The sequence below is a fragment of the Gadus chalcogrammus genome, chromosome 1, assembly GCF_026213295.1.
Source record: "Gadus chalcogrammus isolate NIFS_2021 chromosome 1, NIFS_Gcha_1.0, whole genome shotgun sequence".
Taxonomy (NCBI): Eukaryota; Metazoa; Chordata; class Actinopteri; order Gadiformes; family Gadidae; genus Gadus; species Gadus chalcogrammus.
The window spans coordinates 3,382,071-3,403,300 of record NC_079412.1 but is presented as its reverse complement, the minus strand read 5'-3'; the positions used below and the strand labels follow the sequence as shown (position 1 = coordinate 3,403,300).

Here is a 21,230-nt window from a genome sequence, read left to right as displayed (position 1 = left end):
AGGAAGACCAACGAAGACAGGCCTTTTTAAAACACAGAGGTAAACAATGGACCGTGTATGGTTAGTACTTTGAATATTCCGCTTTAAAACAAAATTAGGAAAAACAATGAACAGTCGTTTTTTGTTTTTTTCTGATTTGGTTTTGAATCGGAAAAAGAACAAAAGGAGGAATAAACAAATAAACGGCATTTTATTTGTGTTTGTGTGTTTTGTGTGTTTGTTTTTTAAACCCGAAACAGAAAAACAAGACAAAAATAGATACATTTATAGTTATAGGCTACACCAGAAGGCAGAACGCAGCGAAGAAAAAAGAGCCAACCACCTTAACCAGCAATAGACTGGTTATATTTATATAATTATATTTAGCCTTAGTTATGGCCGCACTTGAACCGTATGGTGATTTTATTCGTGAACTATTTGACACTGGAAAGACACACGACGCGATCAGAGCCCTGTTTCAGGTAGCTGGTTTTGAGGCAACCCCGAGTTTGTTGCTGCGGCAACATACGCCGTTGGTCTAACCTGCTCGGGAGGTTGTTAGACCTACTCTGAGTTTATTGTCTATAAGGCTGAAGGCAGCTCTCCGACAGAAGGAAGTGTTAGAAATGGCATGTCCTTTTCTACGAAAGCCTGCGGACGTAGAGGCTGCGATCCTCAGAGGGAATCTCCGTGAGGAACGATTATTAAGACCCCGGCTGGATATACTTTCTTTTCCTGATAATTTTCTTCACGAGCGCTATAGTTTTTCACCGCAATCTATCATTTATTTAGACCACCTTCTCAGCCCCCATGTTAACTCTCAAACACACCGGGGGCATGCTTTAAGTTAAAAACATTTTTTTAATGCAATTAACGCATTTGCAGAATGATCCGCCCCGTGCATCCCACCCGCTCTGTACTACAGTCACTTTAACGTTGTGGCTTTCCCATGATCAGAGTAGCTGACTAACCACCTATAACTGCTGCAAGTCAAGAAAAGCATATTAAGAATGCAAGGCAGGAAATACCCTGGTACTGCTTTTAACCAGATGCTTCTTCTCTACATGCACATGCTCCGCATAATCGTCTGCATTGTTCACTGGAGTAAAACCCTTTGAGTAAACTGTTCAACAAAATAACTTGTCCCACCACAGCCCGTGTTCTAATAAAGACAATCTACTTTTTATGAGGATTTCTTTATTTCCTGAAAGCACAAAAAAAGTCATTCATATTGGGTATGTTTTTAGAGCAGGGAACAGTATCCCAGTTTGCACCTCACCCACCTTTAACTTTAACACACACACACACTCCAAAGCATCCTTTTGCATCTTTTGCCTAAGGTGGTCCATTTCCAAGTCTGCTTTGTGTATTTGCTTTTCTAGATAGATTTTATATAAGTCTTTGACTGGAAGCTATAGGAATGCAAAATATGAGATTGGATTTCACACTGCCAAGTAGAGCTTTTCATTATAATTCCAGGGAGAATCTTACAGAGGTAAGCTCTGATTTAGAAGTGGATGGCCTCTCATTGGATTCGATTTCATCCTGTTTGAGAGAAAGTAGATGTCAGTTTTAAATTGTACAACGCTATCATCAACTTTTAGAGGTTATTTTTAAAAGGTGTTAACCTCAATAGGCCTTTCCTCTTCCCTTTCGAATGCCGCAGACAATGTTCTCCATCATCTTCCTGTAATGACATTAACGGTTGTGTTCAGCAATTACCAAGACATTATTAATAATCTGTGGAAGGTGAAGAATTGTTACAATTGCATGGAGGTTGGTGAGGGCATCTGGTTCAAGTAGGGCAATGACACCATCAGTAACTGGAAGAAGATGATTAGACAGTGAAATTATTACTTGAGCCAGAATATTGCCCCATCTAATTTGCAACACGCTGGGTTGCGTGTACATATTTAATTATTTTGAATAACCAACCTCTTATAAAGGCACTTCTATCCTGGGGGGTGGGGGGGGATCAGAGGAGCTCCCCCCAGGGATGCCCTCAGCCACAGGACGCATACTCTGTTGGCTGAGGGCCATCTCCTCAGCCTCTGTGAGGGCTGCAGAGGTGGACCCCCTCCAGTCTGCCGGGGCTCTGCTTTTTTTCGATTTGCTAACATGGAGGAAAATGTTACCCTAATATCCAGTAAGCGCTATTTTGAAGAAATATATATATATATAATGCATTTTGCCTAGGAGTAGCCTTCTAATATATCTAAATCCTATTAAATATTGGCAGTGTTGGGGTGGCTGAGAAATGTACTACTTACATTTACTGCTTAAATATAGGCCCATCACATGTTGAATATAGCTGTTAAATTAGGTAGAGCAGGCAAAACAGCACAATTGATTTGATTTCAATTAAACATTAGATACCTGTTTGAACTATATTTTTGTACTTCATCTTCATTTGCTGCCAAGTCCTCTTGGGGCAACTCGGGTTGTTTCTGCGTACACACACACACACACACACACACACACACACACACACACATACACACAAAGTACATATTGAATAAGTGGAAGATATTAAACTTTCCTCTTATTTTTATTTTATTTTACTAATTTATTTTACTCACGCATTGACTTGTTCAGCTATTTCCTGCCGAGCTCTCTCTCACGCTCTCGCTGCCGCGGGAGCAGTTACCCATTTGTTAAAATGGGTAACTGCTCGGCATACGCGTTCATTAGAATCTACGCTTTTGGTCCATGTTTGATCATGTTATCAGAGATCCATTGATGATGGCTCTTCATAGTCAACAGGCACGCCCTCAACCCAGAGTGAACATACTCAGAGTTGAATAACCCAACGCTGATCACCTGTTCTGAAACCGAAAACCCAGAGTTGCTTTTCAACCCTGAACTCTGAGTCAACCAACTCAGAGCGCAGGATTAAACTCAGAGTATGTTAAACCAGCTACCTGAAACAGGCCTCAGTACCGCTCTAAAGAAATCTGGTGCCCCGAAGTGCTCCGTTATGACGGTGAGGAGGTTCTGTGTAGAGCACCACCTTCGAAGAAGAAATCTATTATCCGATTTAGTTTCAGATCGTCCACTCGCAGACTAAGTCGCCGGCTCCCACGGAAAACCATAAAGCTGGCCATTGTAGAATGCGAGAGACTCGATGGAACGTTTGAAATGTCTTTATATGTTGGTTTTTTTTAATCCCCGTGCCCTTTTCCCGGCCTTCATTGCGGTTAATCTAAATATCACGCAAACAAAACAAGCAACTGGATTATTCAGTTTTCCCGTTTTGATTAAAAAAACAGAAAAATACAGTTTATTTGTGTATTCCTTTTGCCCTTTTTTGGCTTCAAAACCAAATCGGAAAAACCTAAAAACTACTCAGTTAATAGTTTTTTCTGATTTTGTTTTAAATCGGAATATTCAAAGAACGAACCATACACGGATTGTCGTGTTGTTGTTGTGTTTGAAACTGGTGCGAGGGTTCATCTTCTTATTGTACAGTTCCGGCAAGGCGCAAGGGTTGCTTGGAGACGTTTGCAGTGACGTCATGACGTTTCTCTCGCCGGCTCCATGGCTGGATCTGGCCGGTGTGAAACCAACCGGTTCTTAACTGGGATAAGGCTGGAACCAGTTTGGAACTGGCCCTAGCACCAGCCCGGAACTGGCTCTTGGTTATTTTTGGTGTGAAAGCCCCATAAGTGAGTTACTCAGTAACTAGTGAGGAGTTACTGGTAAACAGACTAGGGGACTACTGTATTCGTTACTGAGTAACGACTGATGAACCAGGGCCCTAACAGGGCCCTAATGGTACGGCCACACCAACCGCGTTACTCGAGTTGGATAACGCAAGTAACGCGTCTAACCTGGCGCTTGATCATTGTGTGATGGTTCAACGCTTCCAACGCGTCAACGCGCCAATGCAGCTAGATGACTCCATGTCCATGCAAGTGAACGGAGCGTTCCCTCTTCGTCATAACTATCAAACCAAACATCCTTCACATTCACCGAGCGAACATTATGAAAGTAAAATGCACATTTCTCGCTAAATTTTTTTCCATAAACGCATTTAATGGCGTAACTGTTACTATTTCCACCCAGAATAAAGAAAGGTGTCGGCCGTATGCTTCTGTGCAAGCGTCACTACTCTCTGCCAGTGACGTCGGGTCAAGCTACACGCTGATTGGCTATGGCGGCTAAGCGTCACTCGTTGGAGCGTTGAAAGTTCAATTTTTTTAACTCAGGGCGTTGGTGCGTTGGGCGCGTTACTGCGTTTACGTGCGTAATTACGTGCGTCTGCCTCGTCTAACGCAACGCTTCAACGCGTGTAACGCGTCTACGCGCCTAGACCAATGGTTCCCTATGCAAAAATGCCGATTTTTGACGCCCCTAACGCAAGTAACGCGGTTGGTGAGGCCGTACCTTAAGTGAGTTACTCAGTAACTACTGATGAGTTACTGGTAAACAGACTAGGGGATACTGTATTAATTAATCATTCTGTGAATTAGCAAACTGACCGATTGATTATGAAAGCAACTGAATTTCACAATTAGTTATTAAATTAACAGGACACAGACGGGATGATTGTCATATTTTAATATAGATATTCATACACACAATACATACATTAATATTAAAATTTAAGGTTTATTATGTGGCATTAGTAATGTTGAAGGCTTAAAAGCAATTGCCACCGCTGCAGGGCACGCTTTACACCTGCCGCCCTTGGTTTCAAGCGCTGTCAAGGGCTGGCTTGGGTCCCACACTGGATCGACTGGTAGAGCTGGATCTGACTGATGATGAGTTGTTACTCATTCACGAACCATTCGTTCACCAGTAGTTAAGCTTTTTGAACCATTCGTTTACCAGTAGTGAAGCTTTTAGTGTACCTTCATGTAAAGTAATGCATCATACTGAGTTGTTACCTTTTCGCGAACCATTCGTTCACCAGTAGTTAAGCTTTTTCAACCATTCGTTTACCAATAGTGAAGCTTTTTTAATCTTTCGTTAACCAGTATTGAAGCTTTTTATGTACCTTCATGTAAAGTAATGCATCATACTGAGTTGTTACTCTTTCGCAAAACATTCGTTCACCAGTAGTTAAGCTTTTTCAACCATTCGTTTACCAGTAGTGAAGCTTTTTCAATCATTCGTTTACCAGTAGTGAAGCTTTTTGTGTGCCTTCATGTAAAGTAATGCAAAATATTGAGTTGTTACTCTTTCGCGAACCATTCGTTCACCAGTAGTTAAGCTTTTGGAATCATTCGTTTACCAGTAGTGAAGCTTTTTTAATCATTTGTTTACTATGGAAGTAAATCTGTGCCATCGGGTTTTGAAAATAAAAACACATTGAATTATAGGCACTGAATATTTATGCATTGAAATATCAGAATTTTTTCCTCTGAATTTAACTCTTTACACTTTCAATATATCATATTCCCCTTTATTTTTCAATGTTATTAACCCATTAAATTCATCGTTAAAAAATTCAACTAAAAAAGTTCAACTCAAATATTTTCAACGTCCCTAAATTCAGTCCGCCAAAGTCACGATCAAAATTCACTGTACGAAATTCAGTGTTAACAACCGGGGACCCAAGAAAGAGCAATCGATCCTAGATGCTAGATCGCGGTCAAACGAGTGGGCGCGTCATTCTCGTTGGATACCTGACTCTCACGCGGGAAGGCAAAACAGATTTAGCCATGTCCAACGGCAACAGCAGCAGTAATGGTGCTTTGGTGAGTACATTTTTCTATATATATATGCCATTAGTATGGGTTGTTTCTGTAAGATTCAGCAATGGACAATACAAACGGACACTTGTACATAAGAAGGACGTTGAATTGAAAAATAGGGGTAGTTCGGAATTTTGGGCATAGGGCCTGATTCCCAAGTTAGCCTTGGTGTTCTTTATCATTGGAGACTAGGCTAGCTAGGCTAGCGCAAGTCAACGGGCATATTTTGATGCTGGTTTATAACGTCTTTATTGAAGATTTCAGGGGTACAGTTGTAACAGTCAGGTTTCTAATATGTAGCGCCACCGCGCCTCCCTCTTTTGTTTGGTTAGACGAGATAAAGTGGAGTGAAGAAGTGCGTGCTCTTCCGCTCTGCTAGAATAAACAGCAGTATACGATCGAAGTCTCCCTTTTTTATATGAGTTATTTAGTAACTGATTTGTTGTAGGCAGGAATCCCAGACTTTCCACCAGTGTTAAATATATATAGTGCCGTGGAGACCTGGCGTGGTATGGTCAAAAGATTATAGTATACTAAAAGTACCGTGAGGAGAATCATCATATTTTTTTTCTCTTTCTCTTAGGAAATACTGCTTAATCACCTGTTAGAAAGAATGTTCTCGATTGGAACATATTCTGGGTCGCATGCCTCTGGATCTGGACTACTTAGAGTTCACTTGCACACAAGAACTTGTGTTTTTAAATGCTGCATCCTCTGAAATTGCTGTTTGTCCATCAATTTTAGATGCACTAACACAGCTATACAGTGAAATCAATTTAGAAAAAGACAAAAGGAAGCAACATGTTTCAGTTTTGCAGTTTGAGGAAGGGCCAGCTGGGCGCCAGCGAATGGTCATATCCCCAGACTACCTTCGCCAACTTCTCGAACTTAATCCGTCGGTCCCTTGTATTGCCAAACTCTTGGGGATGTATAGAAGGACAGTATACCGGCGCATGGCTGAGTATGATCTCTCAGTAAAGGCACTATACAGCACCATGTCAGATGCAGAGCTGGACCAGTGTGTGAGAGAGATTAAATCCCGACAGCCTCACTCTGGATACAGAATGGTGAAGGGACTTCTGCAAGCCAGAGGACTGAGGGTGCAGTATAACCTTGTCCGAGCATCCATGCACCGTGTTGACACCACTGGTGTCATCTCCCGAAAGGTCCATTTAGGATGTATTGCTCGACGGACCTATTCAGTTCCAGGTCCCCAGTCGTTGATTCATATCGACACAAACCATAAATTGATTCGGTAATTATTAAGCAATGTAAGCAATGTAAGCAACTGTTCTGTTCTCTGTGTTAACACTTTTTCATACTTGCAGAATGTACAGTTGAAAAATTCAGCCTTTTACCTTTCAGCTACAACATTGTTATCTTTGGCGGCATTGATGGATTTTCCCGTAAGGTAAACACAGTTGTCAGGACAAAGTGTACAAATTGTTAATCATTAAATAGTTGAGTCTCTCATAGGATGTAAGTGCATTTGTGCTGCAGATAATGTATCTTGGTGCAGCCTCCAACAACCTAGCATCAACTACCCTGGCTTTCTTCCAACAATCTGTTGAGAAGTTTGGGTTTCCTCTCAGGTAAATGTATACTTTAAATTTTACTTTTTAAATTTATTTTTTATAGTACAGTACAACCAGTGGAAGAAAGTAACTAAGTCCATTTGCTCAAGTGCTGTACTTAAGTAAAATTTTAGTTGTACCCTGATTTTTCCTCTACTCTTTCACTTTTCTCTTCCTCACCATCTCCTATTGTGCCCTGTAATCGGTTTATGGGCCTACATATTTAAATTGAATGAAGTCATGGAACATGACAGAAAAGCTTTGAAATTTCATTGAAAAGTGGGTAAGAACCTTATATAAAAACTCTGTTAGAGGGAACAAACCACGACTTTTACGGCAATACTTTTAACTACATCAATTTCATAATACAAATTTTTACTGTAGTAGTTCTGAATACTTATTCAACCTGAGTACAACAGTGCCCAACACTACTATCCCACAACAATAATTTTAGACTTGAACAGTTTGTTTTATTCAGATGCTCAACCACTCTTGTTGCACTGTTTTAATATCCAACCAATATACTGTAATCAATAGTAAAGGAACTGTATGTTTTTGTCTATCTTAGGGTACATGGTGATCATGGGGTGGAAAACGTGGATGTTTCACGACTCATGTTTACAGTCCGTGGAACTGGGAGGAGCAGCTTTATATCTGGGAAGAGTGTTCACAACCAAAGGTTTGTTCAACAGAATAAATAATGCTAATTAACAGCTGCCACCCCGATGATGTCACATTTGGGTACAAACGCAGTATGCAACTATAATTAAATTGTATGCATAAACACAGTATAAAGAAAGGTCACATCAGGAATATATTTAAAAAATAAATACCGTATTGGTCTGAATATAAGACGACCCTGATATAAGACAACCCCCGTTTTTCAACACAAACATTTCGAAAAAAAGATTTGCAGACCAGGGCCCCGTTTCCCGATATCGATGGATCTTCGCTCGTAAGATGGTTCGAAAGATGGATCTTTTGAACCATCGATAATTTCTTTGGAGCGTTTCCCGAAACTTCTCTTAACGTGAACGCGCATTCGCTGCACTCACGAGGATCGTAGGATTGTACCTGTCCACTGACATGGTGCTGAAACTGGCTATGAAGCATGGGGAGACACAGGAATGTCGCAGAAAAATGGGGTTAAAAAGGGTTAAAATATCTCCCCATCAAGGCCAACCGCAAAGTAGCCTACGAAAAGAATAGATTGCAATAATATGAATGCTGAAGATATTAGAACACAATTGATTAAGCCTAGGCCGACATATATATCAGTGCTAATCCTGAACGCACTGTACATTTTTCACGGCATTTCCCCCCCCCCCCCCCCCCCCCCCCCCCCCCCCTGAAATAATTCCACGTTACACAAATCCAAAATAGCTTGTGTGACAACTCCATTTATCTCAATGTGCTGATTTCTGAAACATATTGCGCAGCAAAGAGAGCCGACTTTATCTGATTCCGCCTAACGTTACATTGATTGGTCACGTGAAATTACCCACCTATAAAAAAAACAGCGGAATATGGGAAGGGCTTCTGCAAAATGGCTGACAAGGTACGAAAGAGAAAAGCGTTTTTCAAACCTGAGGAACTTAACGTTCTGCTTGAGGAGGTGGAGGCAAACAAAAGCCTCTTATTTGACCGCTTCAAAAGGTGCCCACACCAACAAGCAAAAATCTAAAAAGTGGGGAGAAATAGCTGAGAGAATGACTGCGGTCACTGGCATCACTAGGTCCAATGTGGACGTCCGCAAAAAATGGCAAGACTTTGTCAGTCTTGCCAAAAAGAAAGCGTCAGAATTTCGACATCAATCAAATATGACTGGTGCGGGGGTTCACACGGCGCAGGCCCTCAACGACGAGGAAGAGCGAGCCATGGCCATCATAGGCTACTCGGCATCCCAAGGCATCCCCTCTTCCGTGATATCCTTGCGGGTATCACGGAAGAGGGAGATCCTTCAAGTGAGCAATGGCAGGAGGATGAGGAACCCAGGATCCCCCACCAGTCCACCTCGGCTGCCCCCACCTCCATACCCGTCATGACGCACCTGCTGACCACACCGTCCACCTCGGCTGCCACCTCTACCCCTTCCACCGTCTCAACAGTCATGGCCTCCATCATCGGTCGTGGCTGCCAATGCAGCCAAGACCTGGTGGAGTTGGAGAGGGAGAAGGTGGCTCTTCTCCGGGAATCCTCCGAGCGTGATGCTCGCTTCCAGAAAGAGGTGATTGTGCTGAAGAGGGCCAAGTTGGACCTTATGGCACGTCAGCTTGTCCTCGAGGAGGAGAGGTTGGCCAGCAAAGCCTTTCAATAATCATCCCAGAGCAATAAGGTAATGCATATTTTCAGTAGGCCTACATACAGATATTTGATATGGAGGTTGGGAAAGTTGAATGAGCTGTGAACACGTTTTCATAAGGCATTTTTGTTCTCTTTTTAGATGGCGACGGGTCATGACGGGTGGGGGCAGCTATGGTTGGTTCTTCATTGTCGTTGAGGGACTGCGCCGTGTTCACCCCGCACCGGTCTAATTGGTTTGATGTCGAACTTCCGACACTTTCTTTTTCGCTCCACATCGGACCTAGTGACCGCATTCATTATCAGCTATTTCCCCCCCCCCCCCACACAATTCTTAAAATGGTTCTTGTTGGTGTGGGCACCTTTGAACCGTTTTTTCTTTGAGTTTTGAAATAAAAAAAACGTTGTTTTTCAAACGATGTGTGAAAATCATGCAATTACTATGTTTCAGTCAAATACAGCCTAATATGAACCACAATGGTCTCCACAAATGATAAAGCACACTTCAGTGGCCGCTGAGCGGCTGTGTTGCCTTCATTGTCGAACATGCATGCATGTTTTTGGGTTAAAGCTTTTAAAATGACTCTTGGTTTTAAATCCTTGAGAGGAAAAAGATTTGTCTGGCTACATAGCATCATTAAAAAGCAATTTTAAATACAGGGCTACTACTATATAATTATAATAAAGACTAATACTATAAAGCTATTATACAAACTATAAAATAATACATGTGGAAACACCGGCAATGAGTTTGATATATCCTTAAATTAATTGTTTATCATAACCGAGTGTCTGACTGATTGTTAATGTGTTGATAGTGTTGTGGAGGCATGACGCATCTAATTAACATTATTCGTTGGCAGGTTTTATTAATTAGTCTCGGAACATAGGCCTATATAGTGCAAGGGGCCATGCAGTAGGCTACGTCAGTGCAAATAATGGCTGGTAGACAGCGTGTGCTAGCGCTCCGTGAGAGAGAGAGAGAGAGAGAGAGAGAGAGAGAGAGAGAGAGAGAGAGAGAGAGAGAGAGAGAGAGAGAGAGAGAGAGAGAGAGAGAGAGAGAGAGAGAGAGAGAGAGAGAGAGAGAGAGAGAGAGAGAGACGTCCCCGGAGTCGCCTTGTTGCAATTAATGCTTGAATCCGGGACAACTTTGACCCCCTCGAGGTCTACAATGACGCTGCAGTCATCCAGCGCTACAGGCTGCCCAGGGAGCACATCAGACAGCTTCTTGGGACGATCAGCGAAGACCTGAGACGCGCAACCCGGAGGGACTTTGCGCTCACACCGCAAGTACAGCTCTTGGCCGCCCTCAGGTTCTACGCCACAGGGAGCTTTCTGCAGGTCGTCGGCGATGGCCAGGGCCTGTCCAAGGCGTCAGTCTGCAGGTCGGTCCAGGCAATGACGTACAGCCTCCTCCGACTGGTTCCGCAGCACGTCCATTTCCACAACAGGGACGAGATGAGGGCGACCCAAGAAGATTTCTTTCGGTCGTTCCGCATCCCTCAAGTGGCCGGAGCCGTGGACGGAACCTTAGTACCAATTCATACGCCCCATGTGGATGCCCATGTGTTCATATGCCGGAAGGGATATGCCGCTGTGAAATGCCAGGTGGTGTGCGACCATCAGGGCATCATCCTTGATGTCGTGGCGAGATGGCCTGGAAGCACACACGACTCCTTCGTCCTCCGCGGCCGGCTGGCTGCAGCCTCCAGGGGAGAGTGGCGGCTCCTCGGAGGCAGTGGCTATCCTCTTCGCCCTCACCTCTTCACACCTACAACTTAACAGCCATAAAGCGGAAGCCATCCTTGTTGGCACGCCACATCAGCTCCGCTCCCCCACCATCACCAATATCACCTTCTCTGGCCAAAACATCCCTCTTTCCACATCCGTCACCAACCTCGGTGTTAAAATGGACCCACAACTTTATTTTGACACCCACATCAAACACCTCTGTAAGACAGCATTATACCACCTCAGGAACATCGCCAAACTCCGCCAATCACTCACCCTGGCTGATGCAGAGAAGCTCGTCCATGCCTTTGTCTCCTCCAGGTTGGACTACTGCAATGCACTCCTCATTGGGATCCCTGGCAAGAGCATCCAGAGGCTCCAATACATTCAAAACAGTGCTGCCAGGGTCCTGATGAGGGTGCGCAAGCATGACCACATCACCCCCATCCTGAAATCACTGCACTGGCTCCTTGTCCCACTCAGAATTGAGTACAAGGTCTCCCTCCTCACCCACCAGTGCCTTCACGGACTTGCCCCCCTCTACCTTCAGGAACTCCTCACCCCCCCGACAACCTCACGTACACTCCGTTCAGGATCCACTCACACCCTCCAAACCCGACATACGAAGATGTGCACCATGGGTGTCGTGGAAATATCAATCATAACTATAAATATACAATCACATACAAATTATATTAACCTTGTTTATATAATTATTACATTAGAAGAAACTGTATACATTCTCCCTGTAACTTAAAACAAATCCCTTCCTCTCTTAAACTGAGAGAGGTTAAGTTAATTCGTATTCAAGTTCCCACTGGAACCAGTGAGTCTGGTTTTGTGACCAGGCCAATCGACTGACTTCTTTGTTGTGTAAACTATTTACAGCCACCATGTTTTGCAAACCTGCAGACATGTCCAATAACCACCCATTGTATTGCAAATTGACTTGGCCTTAGGTCACTCCCACTCCCTACCCACAATGGAAACGTTCCCTATAAGAATGTTGTTCACCTATTGTTTCATCGAATGTGTTCTTGGTAACTTTGCTGCCAGTACTTTTCCCATGATCATGCCTTAAGATTTAATCAAATATTTCGCTGTCCGACGTGTCCGTGAGAGAACTTTCTCTTCATCAATGGGTGATCGGGCCTTTTCTGCTGCTGCCCCTAGACTATGGAACGCCCTCAGACGCCCACAGACTACAGCTCTTTTTAAACGGAACCTCAAAACCCATCTCTTTAAAAGAGCATTTAGCTAAACTTTCATTGAGGTTCCCCCTTTTAATAGTTTTTTTTTCTCTGAAGCACTTTGAGATTCTTGAATATAAAGTGCATTATAAATAAAATTGATTATTATTATTATTATTATTGGAAGTTGCGCTTTAGATGCCTTCACAAGTCCAGCGGAGGGCTCCAGTTTTCGCCGGCCAAGTCATGCGCTGTGATATGTGTGACAGCTATGTTGCACAACATTGCAGCTAAGGCTGGGGTAGCTTTGGTTGAACCGGAGGACATTGAGGACGATGACGACGAGGAAGATCAGTGTGAGGACGGCCTCCCTCATAACTACGCGGCTGGTTTTCATGCACGTCGAAGAGTGATTGAGACTTTTTTTTAACCCCCTCCACCCTCCCACATGTCACTAAACATTCCCGCCAACGTGACCAATCCCCACCATATCCCAGCCTTTTGCCTGCTCCTTTGCTTGTTTTTTATAAAAAAAAAAATTCATTTTTTTTACATTATTTTATGCTACGTTTTATGAGTAGCCTATGTCAGTCTGCACAAATCCCCCCCACTTTCTCTCACACATTTTAAGTGCCCTGCCTGCTCAAACATTTCCTGGACTGTCTCTCTCAAACTAAGAACATAATGGCCCACATTAGGCTCAGACGCACGTGATACACCATTACCAATGTGTTATAATAAAACGCATCCAATACTAGGAATATCCGCTGGTTACGCCACAGAGGCTATAGTAGGCTAACGAGGCTCTTAGCGTCCTACGAGTACCCTGGAGCACTCGTTAGCTACTCGTGACTCGTGAGCGTTTTCAAGACGTTCGTTACCAAAGATGCTTTCGGGAAACGGTGTGAAAACTGTACGATGCTCGTACGACCCACTCTGCGATCCACTTAGGCTAAAGATGCTTTCGGGAAACGGGGCCCAGATTTGCAGATTTTAAAATAACAATATTAAAATCACAGTGAAGTAAACACTTGTTATATTTATGACAATAATAATAATGCCAGTAAAGGCCACGGCACTTTCAAGGCAAAATATGTACAGTGTGATTCAAAATTAATATCAAGCAATAATAAAGCAACATTGTGAAAAAATTTAAATAACAGAGAAAATACAGGCCACATATTTAACTAAATTTAACTCAAATTCGCCAAATTTCTCCTCCGATGTCTCTCTATCCCTCACACACGTCCTCTGCCCCGCTGTGTTCGCTCTCACTGTCATTGCTCCCCAGCTGCTCCGCTTCCACCGGCTCCTCCCAAAGCGTGTTTTCTCTGACGTATTCAAAAACTCTCTGGTCAACCTCACTGAAACGACCACTTTGAGGACCACGGTAGGATTTGCGCTGACTGTTGGCATCTTTAAGACGTTGTTTTGGTGCTCGCCATCTTCTTACGTTACACTACGTGATCCCGAACTTCTTGGCAGCTTGGCGGTTGTTACTTGACTCTGCCTTATGGACGACCATTATTTAAAAATTGGCATCATAGCTCTTACGCTGTTGTTGATTGACCTCACCCACTTTTGAGCCACTTGTCTCTAAAGGCCTGTCTTTAAACACCGGTAACGGTCTGGTTGTTAAGGACGCTGGACTACTTCTTCCCGGAACCAATTTCTGGCGCCACCTGCGGCTGCGAATGTGTATTGATATTTAAATGGAGAGGCGAAGAAGAGAAACTGCGCTCTGAATACTAGACCCCGAATATAAGACGACCCGACTTTTTCGGACCTATTTCGAGTGGAAAAAAGGCTGTATTATATTCGGACCAATACGGTACATGTCAATCAATGATGTTTACTGTTGATTTGGGGATGCAAGAAGTTGAGTGGAAGGTCATTTTTAATATGACATTAATAGTAGTCAATTTAATAATTTTACAGGATTGAGCGGCTGTGGAGAGACCTGTGGGTAGCTGTAACCAACATTTACTACGATGCTCACATATGTGAAAATGTGCCCACTGTTTATCCAGATAATACTCCATGAAATTCAAAATTATTCTGTTTTTAGGGTATGGACATTCCAGAAATTGAGTGTGAAAACAGTGGACTTCCCCGTGATGACCAATCAGGCATCATTGTCCCAGAAACAGATTGATGACCAAATGACATCTTTGGGACATGCAGTTAACCCAAGAGCTGCATCCCAGTCCTTTGGCTGTGATATTTACATTGCCACTGTTCAGTTTTGTGAACGATTTCTTTCCCTGTGAAAGAACTGAATTGAGATTTGCATAGAGACATAAACCCACTCAAACTGGCAGTTTTGACTGATCTGTTTGACAGTAACCATAGGGCAAAACATTCAGGATTTCCAAAGGCCATATTAAAACGTGAAACTTAACTATTTGAAACGACAGTCTAACCATAGGGCTCGACATTCAGGATTTCCAACGGTCATATTAAAACGTGAAAGGTAACGATCTGAAACGACATTCTAACCATAGGGCTCAACATTCAGGATTTCCAAAGGCCATATTAAAACGTGAAAGGTAACTATCTGAAACGACAGTCTAACCATAGGGCTCGACATTCAGGATTTCCAACGGCCATATTAAAACGTGAAAGGTAACTATCTGAAACGACAGTCTAACCATAGGGCTCAACATTCAGGATTTCCAACAGCCATATTAAAACGTGAAACTTAACTGTCTGAAATGTTCAAACAAAACTCAAAAAAGCATAACTGGTGGATAATGTAACATTCAAAATCGAATAATATCTCAGTGCCCAAAATGTAACAACTTTACATTATAGAGTGAGTCAATAATTGGAAAAATTATTAAGCTAATGGCTTCAATGTAGAGTGTAGTACAAAACCCTATAATGTAATACAAAGAAAAATGTCAAATTTAAAAAAGGCTGTAAGTATCAGCAAATATTGAAGGGATAATCCAAAAGCTCCTTGTGAAAGTCTTTGTTCACACCAGACCAAATCCTGTTTGGCATGATGAAATGCTGGCCAGAACATCAGTTTGGAAAGATGTATAATCTTTGTAATGCCCTGGGACCCGCAAGGCCTCAGAGCAGGTGGAGGCTGTGGGGTATCTGCCAGTGACTACAGAGAGGCTCCTTGGAAGGATCTCCCATCCAGTCTAAAATTTGACCAGATCAGCCAATTCGGTTGGTGTAGCTATGGAGGAGATTAAGCAATGAAATTCACCAAAAAAATCGAAATTAGCTCAAAACAGCAACATTACAATGAAAAACCATTCACCTAAATGTGAGGTAAATACTAAACATTTATGTAGCCAAATAACATTTTAATAGTACTTTCAAATGCATTGTGTAACCTACCATGAGCAATGAACTGTCGAAGATAGCCTGTAATTCAGCATATCGTGGCGACTGAATAATATGCGTCTTTGTCGTCCTCACGGGGCCAAGTGATTCGCTGAAGAAGTACCTTAATTGAAAAATCCAGGGTTACGACACAATTTTATCAATGAATGTTCAAAAGTTGTTCATGAAATTTAAATAATATTATACACCATTTCAATTACTTGATATCAATAGTTTTTAAAAGGAAGCCCTATCTATCCATTAAAGTGTGGAATAATAAGACTTACTCCGGGAGGATGAGAAGATGAGGACAAACAGCCAAAAACAGTGTTAATAATAACCTCAACAATAATTCTCCTCAACATTCATTTAATTCCACAACATTTCCAGGCCTTGAGAATAGTTTTTCTAATTGTATGGCATGACATGAACAGTCATGAATTTCATGACTGTGGGAACCTTGCAATTCTTTATCATCATTGTATTGCATATCACTTTTGTGCTCTTTTGTAGGTCTTTGATAAAACATCACTAATAAAAATGTACCACAGGGTTTATATTCCCAAATCCCTCTTTTGGGAGAAGCCTGTCCACTGTGTCAGGTCGTTTGGTCAGTACTGTCCACATTGGGGTTTCTTTGAGACCTCGTCTGAGCCGTTTTATTTGTCCCATTCTCCCCGCCACCATGAACAAGTCACTTTCGACAACAAAATGAGAGGCTGAGGGGACGAAATGGCCAGGCTCGCCTTCAAAAAGCCGTGTTACATCTGCATTTGCTGTTCAAGACATAAAAATACATTAAATAAAAACATGTGTTAGTACTGTCGGCTGGACTGGAGACTCCCCCATTACTATCCCACCTGAAATAATCATTAAACAAAAAGCATTTACAATGATGCCGTACACCTAAAATACATATCAAAATGTATGGAAAATCCAGACTTCAGCTTTTCAATGGACAAAAAAAAGCGAGTCACACCCTGGCAAATAGCAGTATCTCCTGTGAAACAGTTTGACAGAATAAAGATAAGGAAATACTTGAAATTATTAATTTGACAACTGAAACTTGATGTTGGAGCAACCTTCAAGTCTGCAGTTCAGGGGTCGTCCCTATTACACATTTGGCGGCTTGTAAAAGGAGATCAGGGCCATGTCCTGTTCGGTAGGACTACTTCTTATGTCCATGCTTAGCTGTAATGGATTCTCCTCCTTGTGAAGGCTGAGTTCATTCTCCACACACTGCGCTATGGCCTTGGCGGGGTCAGCAATGGTGAACCAGCCTAATAAGAAAAAAAATATTAAATGGGGCAGAGAGGGGAATGGCGTTCAGAGAACACGGGCCTAAGCATCCTCACCTCCATCTCTATCTCTATCTCTTCCGGATGTTCCAGGTATTGCTGCTTCTTCCTCACTGATCATACTTGCATGCATCTCTTCATTCCCTGCACTAGCCACATACAAATATTTTGTATTACACTTGCACAAAGAGTAAGACAATTGTTGGTTAGAGAAAAAGGACAAACAAGTAAATGGATGCCTCTCCTCGCAGGCCGAAGCGTGTGCCTCAATAAAATCTGTTGGTAAGATTTGTGTGCAAACATTCCTGCATATCTGCTGTTGAGAAATTGAAGTTACAAGCAAGAACAGTGTTATTTTAGAACAAAAGGATTCAGAATTATTTTGTTTTAAAAATGCTATATAATATGCTATCTTAGGGTGCACTCAAACTAGGCATTCATTCCGCCCAGATATTTAGAAGCAGAGTGAGTGCATGACAGGCCTGGTCAGATGGAGAGAGGTAATAATTCTTACTTTCTCTCTCTTCAATGACTATATCATCAATGGAAGCGGAACTGGTAGTCCACACTTCTGACAGTCTGCTTTCGGCATGTTCCTGAAAGACTTGTCATCCAACTGTAGGGGACTTGTGCTCAGTTCTTCCTGAATTGGGGCTATGAAGAGATTTTTGGCCCCACGACTTGCAAACTTTAGGATCCTGCCTGAATAGCCACTATCTTCAGGAGGCACAAGCGTGGTTTTTCGGCAACCCCATCCAGCTGTAGAAAATATGGCATAGGAAAATCTTTGAGTGAAAAAAGTCCAGTCTGAAGAGTTCACCTGTCTTTTTCACTTTTCAAACACAAAGTAAATAAAATATTTAAATTCAACATAGATAATTTTAATAATACATTTACAGAATTGTGTTTGAAGAGTATATTTTGATTATTTGGGTACAATCTGTAAGAATGAATTAAAAGTCTGCATTGCATAATATGCAGTTAGCTGCTGAATATGTACTTTTTTAAATTAATGAGCAAAACCAAACCACTTGTGTTGGCCTACCTGAAGCTTTATAAACCAGCCACCCACCCGAAACATTCCTCAGTTTGGGAAAAGGAATGTTTAGGGCCTCACATAACTGTAAGTAAAAATTATACAAATGTATTTAGGCTTTACACTCTGAAACAAGGATAGCTTGGTTAAACCAGTGGCAAAATCAAAATCCATTAAAGAAAACAATAAAAAAAACATGAATAGAATTTCTGGTGCCGTTATTAGGGCTGTCCTCGACTCAGGATTTCTCAGTCACAGAGATATTCGACTATTCGACTACAGACAATTGCATTGGAATTAGATATCAGTCTACAAAACCAGTTGACATATGGCCTTAAGGGTGATCTTTGACAAATGCCATACTGCACGTTAAAGAGCCTCGAAGGAATGCAGGCAGAGGAGAATAAATATATTTATCTCAAACATATGAATCCACTGTTTTTTGCTTTTGATATTTTCAGTTTAGTTTTGCAACCCGCTCAAGAAGACAATCAATGCCCACGCTCAAAATGTTCTTCTATAGTGTTTGACGACACACATTATTGCCGCCAACTGGCTTACATCATTTCATCACTGTTTAGCTTTTATCAAACTGATGATTCGATTCATCATATTGACTCTTTTGTTGAGATTAGAGAGAGCAGCAGAGAGAGAGGTCATGTTTCCCGAAGCTCCGCTAGGCATTGGAAAAAACTACTTGATTCATCGTTCAGATCTACTTTATCTTATTTTATTTCATGATCATAATACCTAACAGTATATAGTTTGTTTTCGTCGTCCTCCATCCACCTTTCCTATCGCCAACATGCCTCTGTACTCGGATATCTCAGGTACGGAGACTGGGAAATGCACAGACTGCACCAAACTGCAACAGACGGTGGCTTTATTTGAAACGAGACTAGCAGCATTAGAAAAATGCAAAGCACTCCTACAGGATACAGTGCCGATGGGTGAGTTTGCTGAGCTCACTCAGATACAGCAAGATGATCAAAGCTACACTGTATCCTTCCCGAAGCTGGACAAGAGAGAGACAGTTCCAGCTGCGTCTCACTGGCACAGAGTCGGCGTTAAGCCAAAACAACATACCAAAATGAATCAACAAGATCACTCAACGCCAAATGCTAAACTACCCAAAGCTAAAGTTACATGTATCAGCCGGATTAGACCGTCACTGAAATTAACCCTGCCACTGAAGAACCGGTTCCTGCCACTTCAAGAGTCCACGAACGAGCCTGCCACCCATGCACCCCTGAGCCCCGAGATGCGTCCGGACGGACAGTGCGGACAGAGGGATTACACTGATCTATTGGATACACTGGACAAAATACACATCAACTCATTCATCAGTGGACCCATACCAGCAGTTGACAGGGGAATAAACAGATTCAGTCGTCTACTTGCACTGAATACATGGCTTTCCAGAGTCTGCAATGAAAGAGGAAGGGGCTTTATTGACAATTTCAACTTATTCTGGGGGCGCAAATATCTTTTCAGAGCAGATGGCCTACACCCAAACAGGTTAGGCTCAAAACTGTTGAGGGACAATCTTCTCTTCTCGCTTTACGCACAGGCCACAATCTTGCCATGGTCTGACGCACAGGCCACAATCAGAGTTGAGAAGAAGCGAGACTACAGCCTCCCACACACATCTACTCTGCCACTATCTGACACACAGATAGCAGAAAGCCCACAGACCTTGAAGAGAGACAACAGCCCGCCCGACGCCATCAACACTGTGCCTTCCCCAATCACTGATGCTGGCTTGACGAGGAACGGCCACCCCCCTCCTCTGCATTACAGACCAAAGACCTTGAAGAGAGACAACAGCCTGCCCGACACCATGGACACCGTGCCCTCCCTCATCGCTGATGCTGGCTTGGCGAGGAACGGCCACCCCCCTCCTCATCTCTCCCATAGCCACAACAACTCCAGCTCCACTATCTCCTCCCTTTGCGATTTTCCAGCTGAATTTAAGAAACAGGAATATGTAGCAAACTTGCATCTGTGTCAATGATAGCATCGCCAGGTCATTCCCACAGGCTGATAACACCACAGCGGAGGGAGCCCCAGCCCCCCGCCCCCTGTACTGATAGTAGTCCTGAGTATTACTGAGACAAAAAAGGGTTCAGCCGTAGACAAAGTATAAAGGACGTTTCGCATAATCTGCTGAACCCAAGGTTGCTTATGTCAAAACATGGCAACTTTTGCATTCCTGCTGTAACCACTAAGAGAGTAAACAAAGGGAAACTTAGACACATTGCTAACCTCACAAATCTCATACATATTTCCTCCAAACCAAAAACAACTTTAAAGCCTATCAACAACACCATCAGGATGGGTCTACTTAATGTTAGGTCTCTTAATAACAAATCATTTTTAGTTAATGATTTTATTACCACCTCTAAACTGGATTTTATGTTTTTAACTGAAACATGGCTGGAACAAAATAACAGTGCAACCGTTCTGATAGAGACAGCTCCTCCCAACTATAACTTTTTTGATGCATGTAGATCTGGAAAAAGAGGTGGAGGGGTTGCTGTTATATTTAAAAATGTTTTTCAGGGGAAACAGATGTTATTTGGTGATTTTCCATCATTCGAATACCTTTGTGCTGTATTGAAATGCTCCCCCAGAGTTCTCCTATTAATTATTTACAGGCCACCCACATACTCTGCAAATTTTTTCGATGAATTCACAGACTTTGACTGTCTAGTTATAACTGGTGATTTCAATTTTCATACTGATGATTTGAATGACAAGTGTGCAAAAAAACTTTTTACCATTTTGGACACATTTGAACTGTCCCAACATGTGAAAGAGACTACTTATTGTAAGGGCCACACTCTAGACCTGGTTATCACAAAGGGCCTCAATGTTTCTGATCTCTCTGTGACTGATCCTTCCTTGTCTGACCACTTTTGTGTTTTCTTTAATATATCTTTTATTCCCGACATACAGACAAAATCAAATACTGTCAAAAAACGGTATATCAATGAAGAATCTTATGTACTTTTTAGAAAGGCCATCTCCTTACTACCACCTCTCAACCCATGTTCTGCGGATGATCTTGTAGAAAACTTTAA

The 21,230-nt window shown here is 42.4% G+C and overlaps 1 protein-coding gene and 2 long non-coding RNA genes across 8 annotated transcripts in view; 1 reads left to right on the top strand and 2 right to left on the bottom strand.

Moving 5' to 3' along the window:
• Positions 1 to 946: 946 nt before the first annotated feature.
• LOC130404486 (uncharacterized) lies at positions 947 to 2,894 on the bottom strand. Of its 2 annotated transcripts, XR_008904235.1 has the most exons (5): positions 2,559 to 2,894; positions 2,356 to 2,426; positions 1,915 to 2,092; positions 1,608 to 1,802; positions 947 to 1,524 (listed from the first exon to the last, which is right to left on the bottom strand). It is a non-coding gene; the product is annotated as an uncharacterized LOC130404486 (long non-coding RNA). The 2 variants fall into 2 exon arrangements; XR_008904233.1 differs by having other exon boundaries at positions 947 to 1,802.
• Positions 2,895 to 5,407: 2,513 nt separating this feature from the next.
• The window catches only part of LOC130403476 (uncharacterized), a 51,551-nt gene continuing 35,728 nt past the window's right edge, over positions 5,408 to 21,230 (top strand). The window contains exons 1-6 of one of the 4 annotated variants that reach the window (XM_056607965.1): positions 5,418 to 6,933; positions 7,044 to 7,089; positions 7,179 to 7,270; positions 7,821 to 7,931; positions 14,413 to 14,436; positions 14,543 to 19,780. In XM_056607965.1, the coding sequence (XP_056463940.1) occupies positions 6,323 to 6,933; positions 7,044 to 7,089; positions 7,179 to 7,270; positions 7,821 to 7,931; positions 14,413 to 14,436; positions 14,543 to 14,744 (1,086 nt within the window). In that variant the 5' untranslated portion in view covers positions 5,418 to 6,322 and the 3' untranslated portion in view covers positions 14,745 to 19,780. Of the gene's footprint in view, positions 6,934 to 7,043; positions 7,090 to 7,178; positions 7,271 to 7,820; positions 7,932 to 9,360; positions 10,491 to 14,412; positions 14,437 to 14,542; positions 19,781 to 21,230 lie in introns of those variants that run through there. The other 3 variants (XM_056608107.1, XM_056608035.1, XM_056607888.1) reach the window with 3 other exon arrangements.
• LOC130404565 (uncharacterized) lies at positions 12,935 to 19,020 on the bottom strand. Of its 2 annotated transcripts, none has more exons than XR_008904242.1 (3): positions 18,157 to 19,020; positions 15,829 to 17,870; positions 12,935 to 15,664 (listed from the first exon to the last, which is right to left on the bottom strand). It is a non-coding gene; the product is annotated as an uncharacterized LOC130404565 (long non-coding RNA). The 2 variants fall into 2 exon arrangements; XR_008904245.1 differs by having other exon boundaries at positions 12,935 to 17,093; positions 17,169 to 17,870.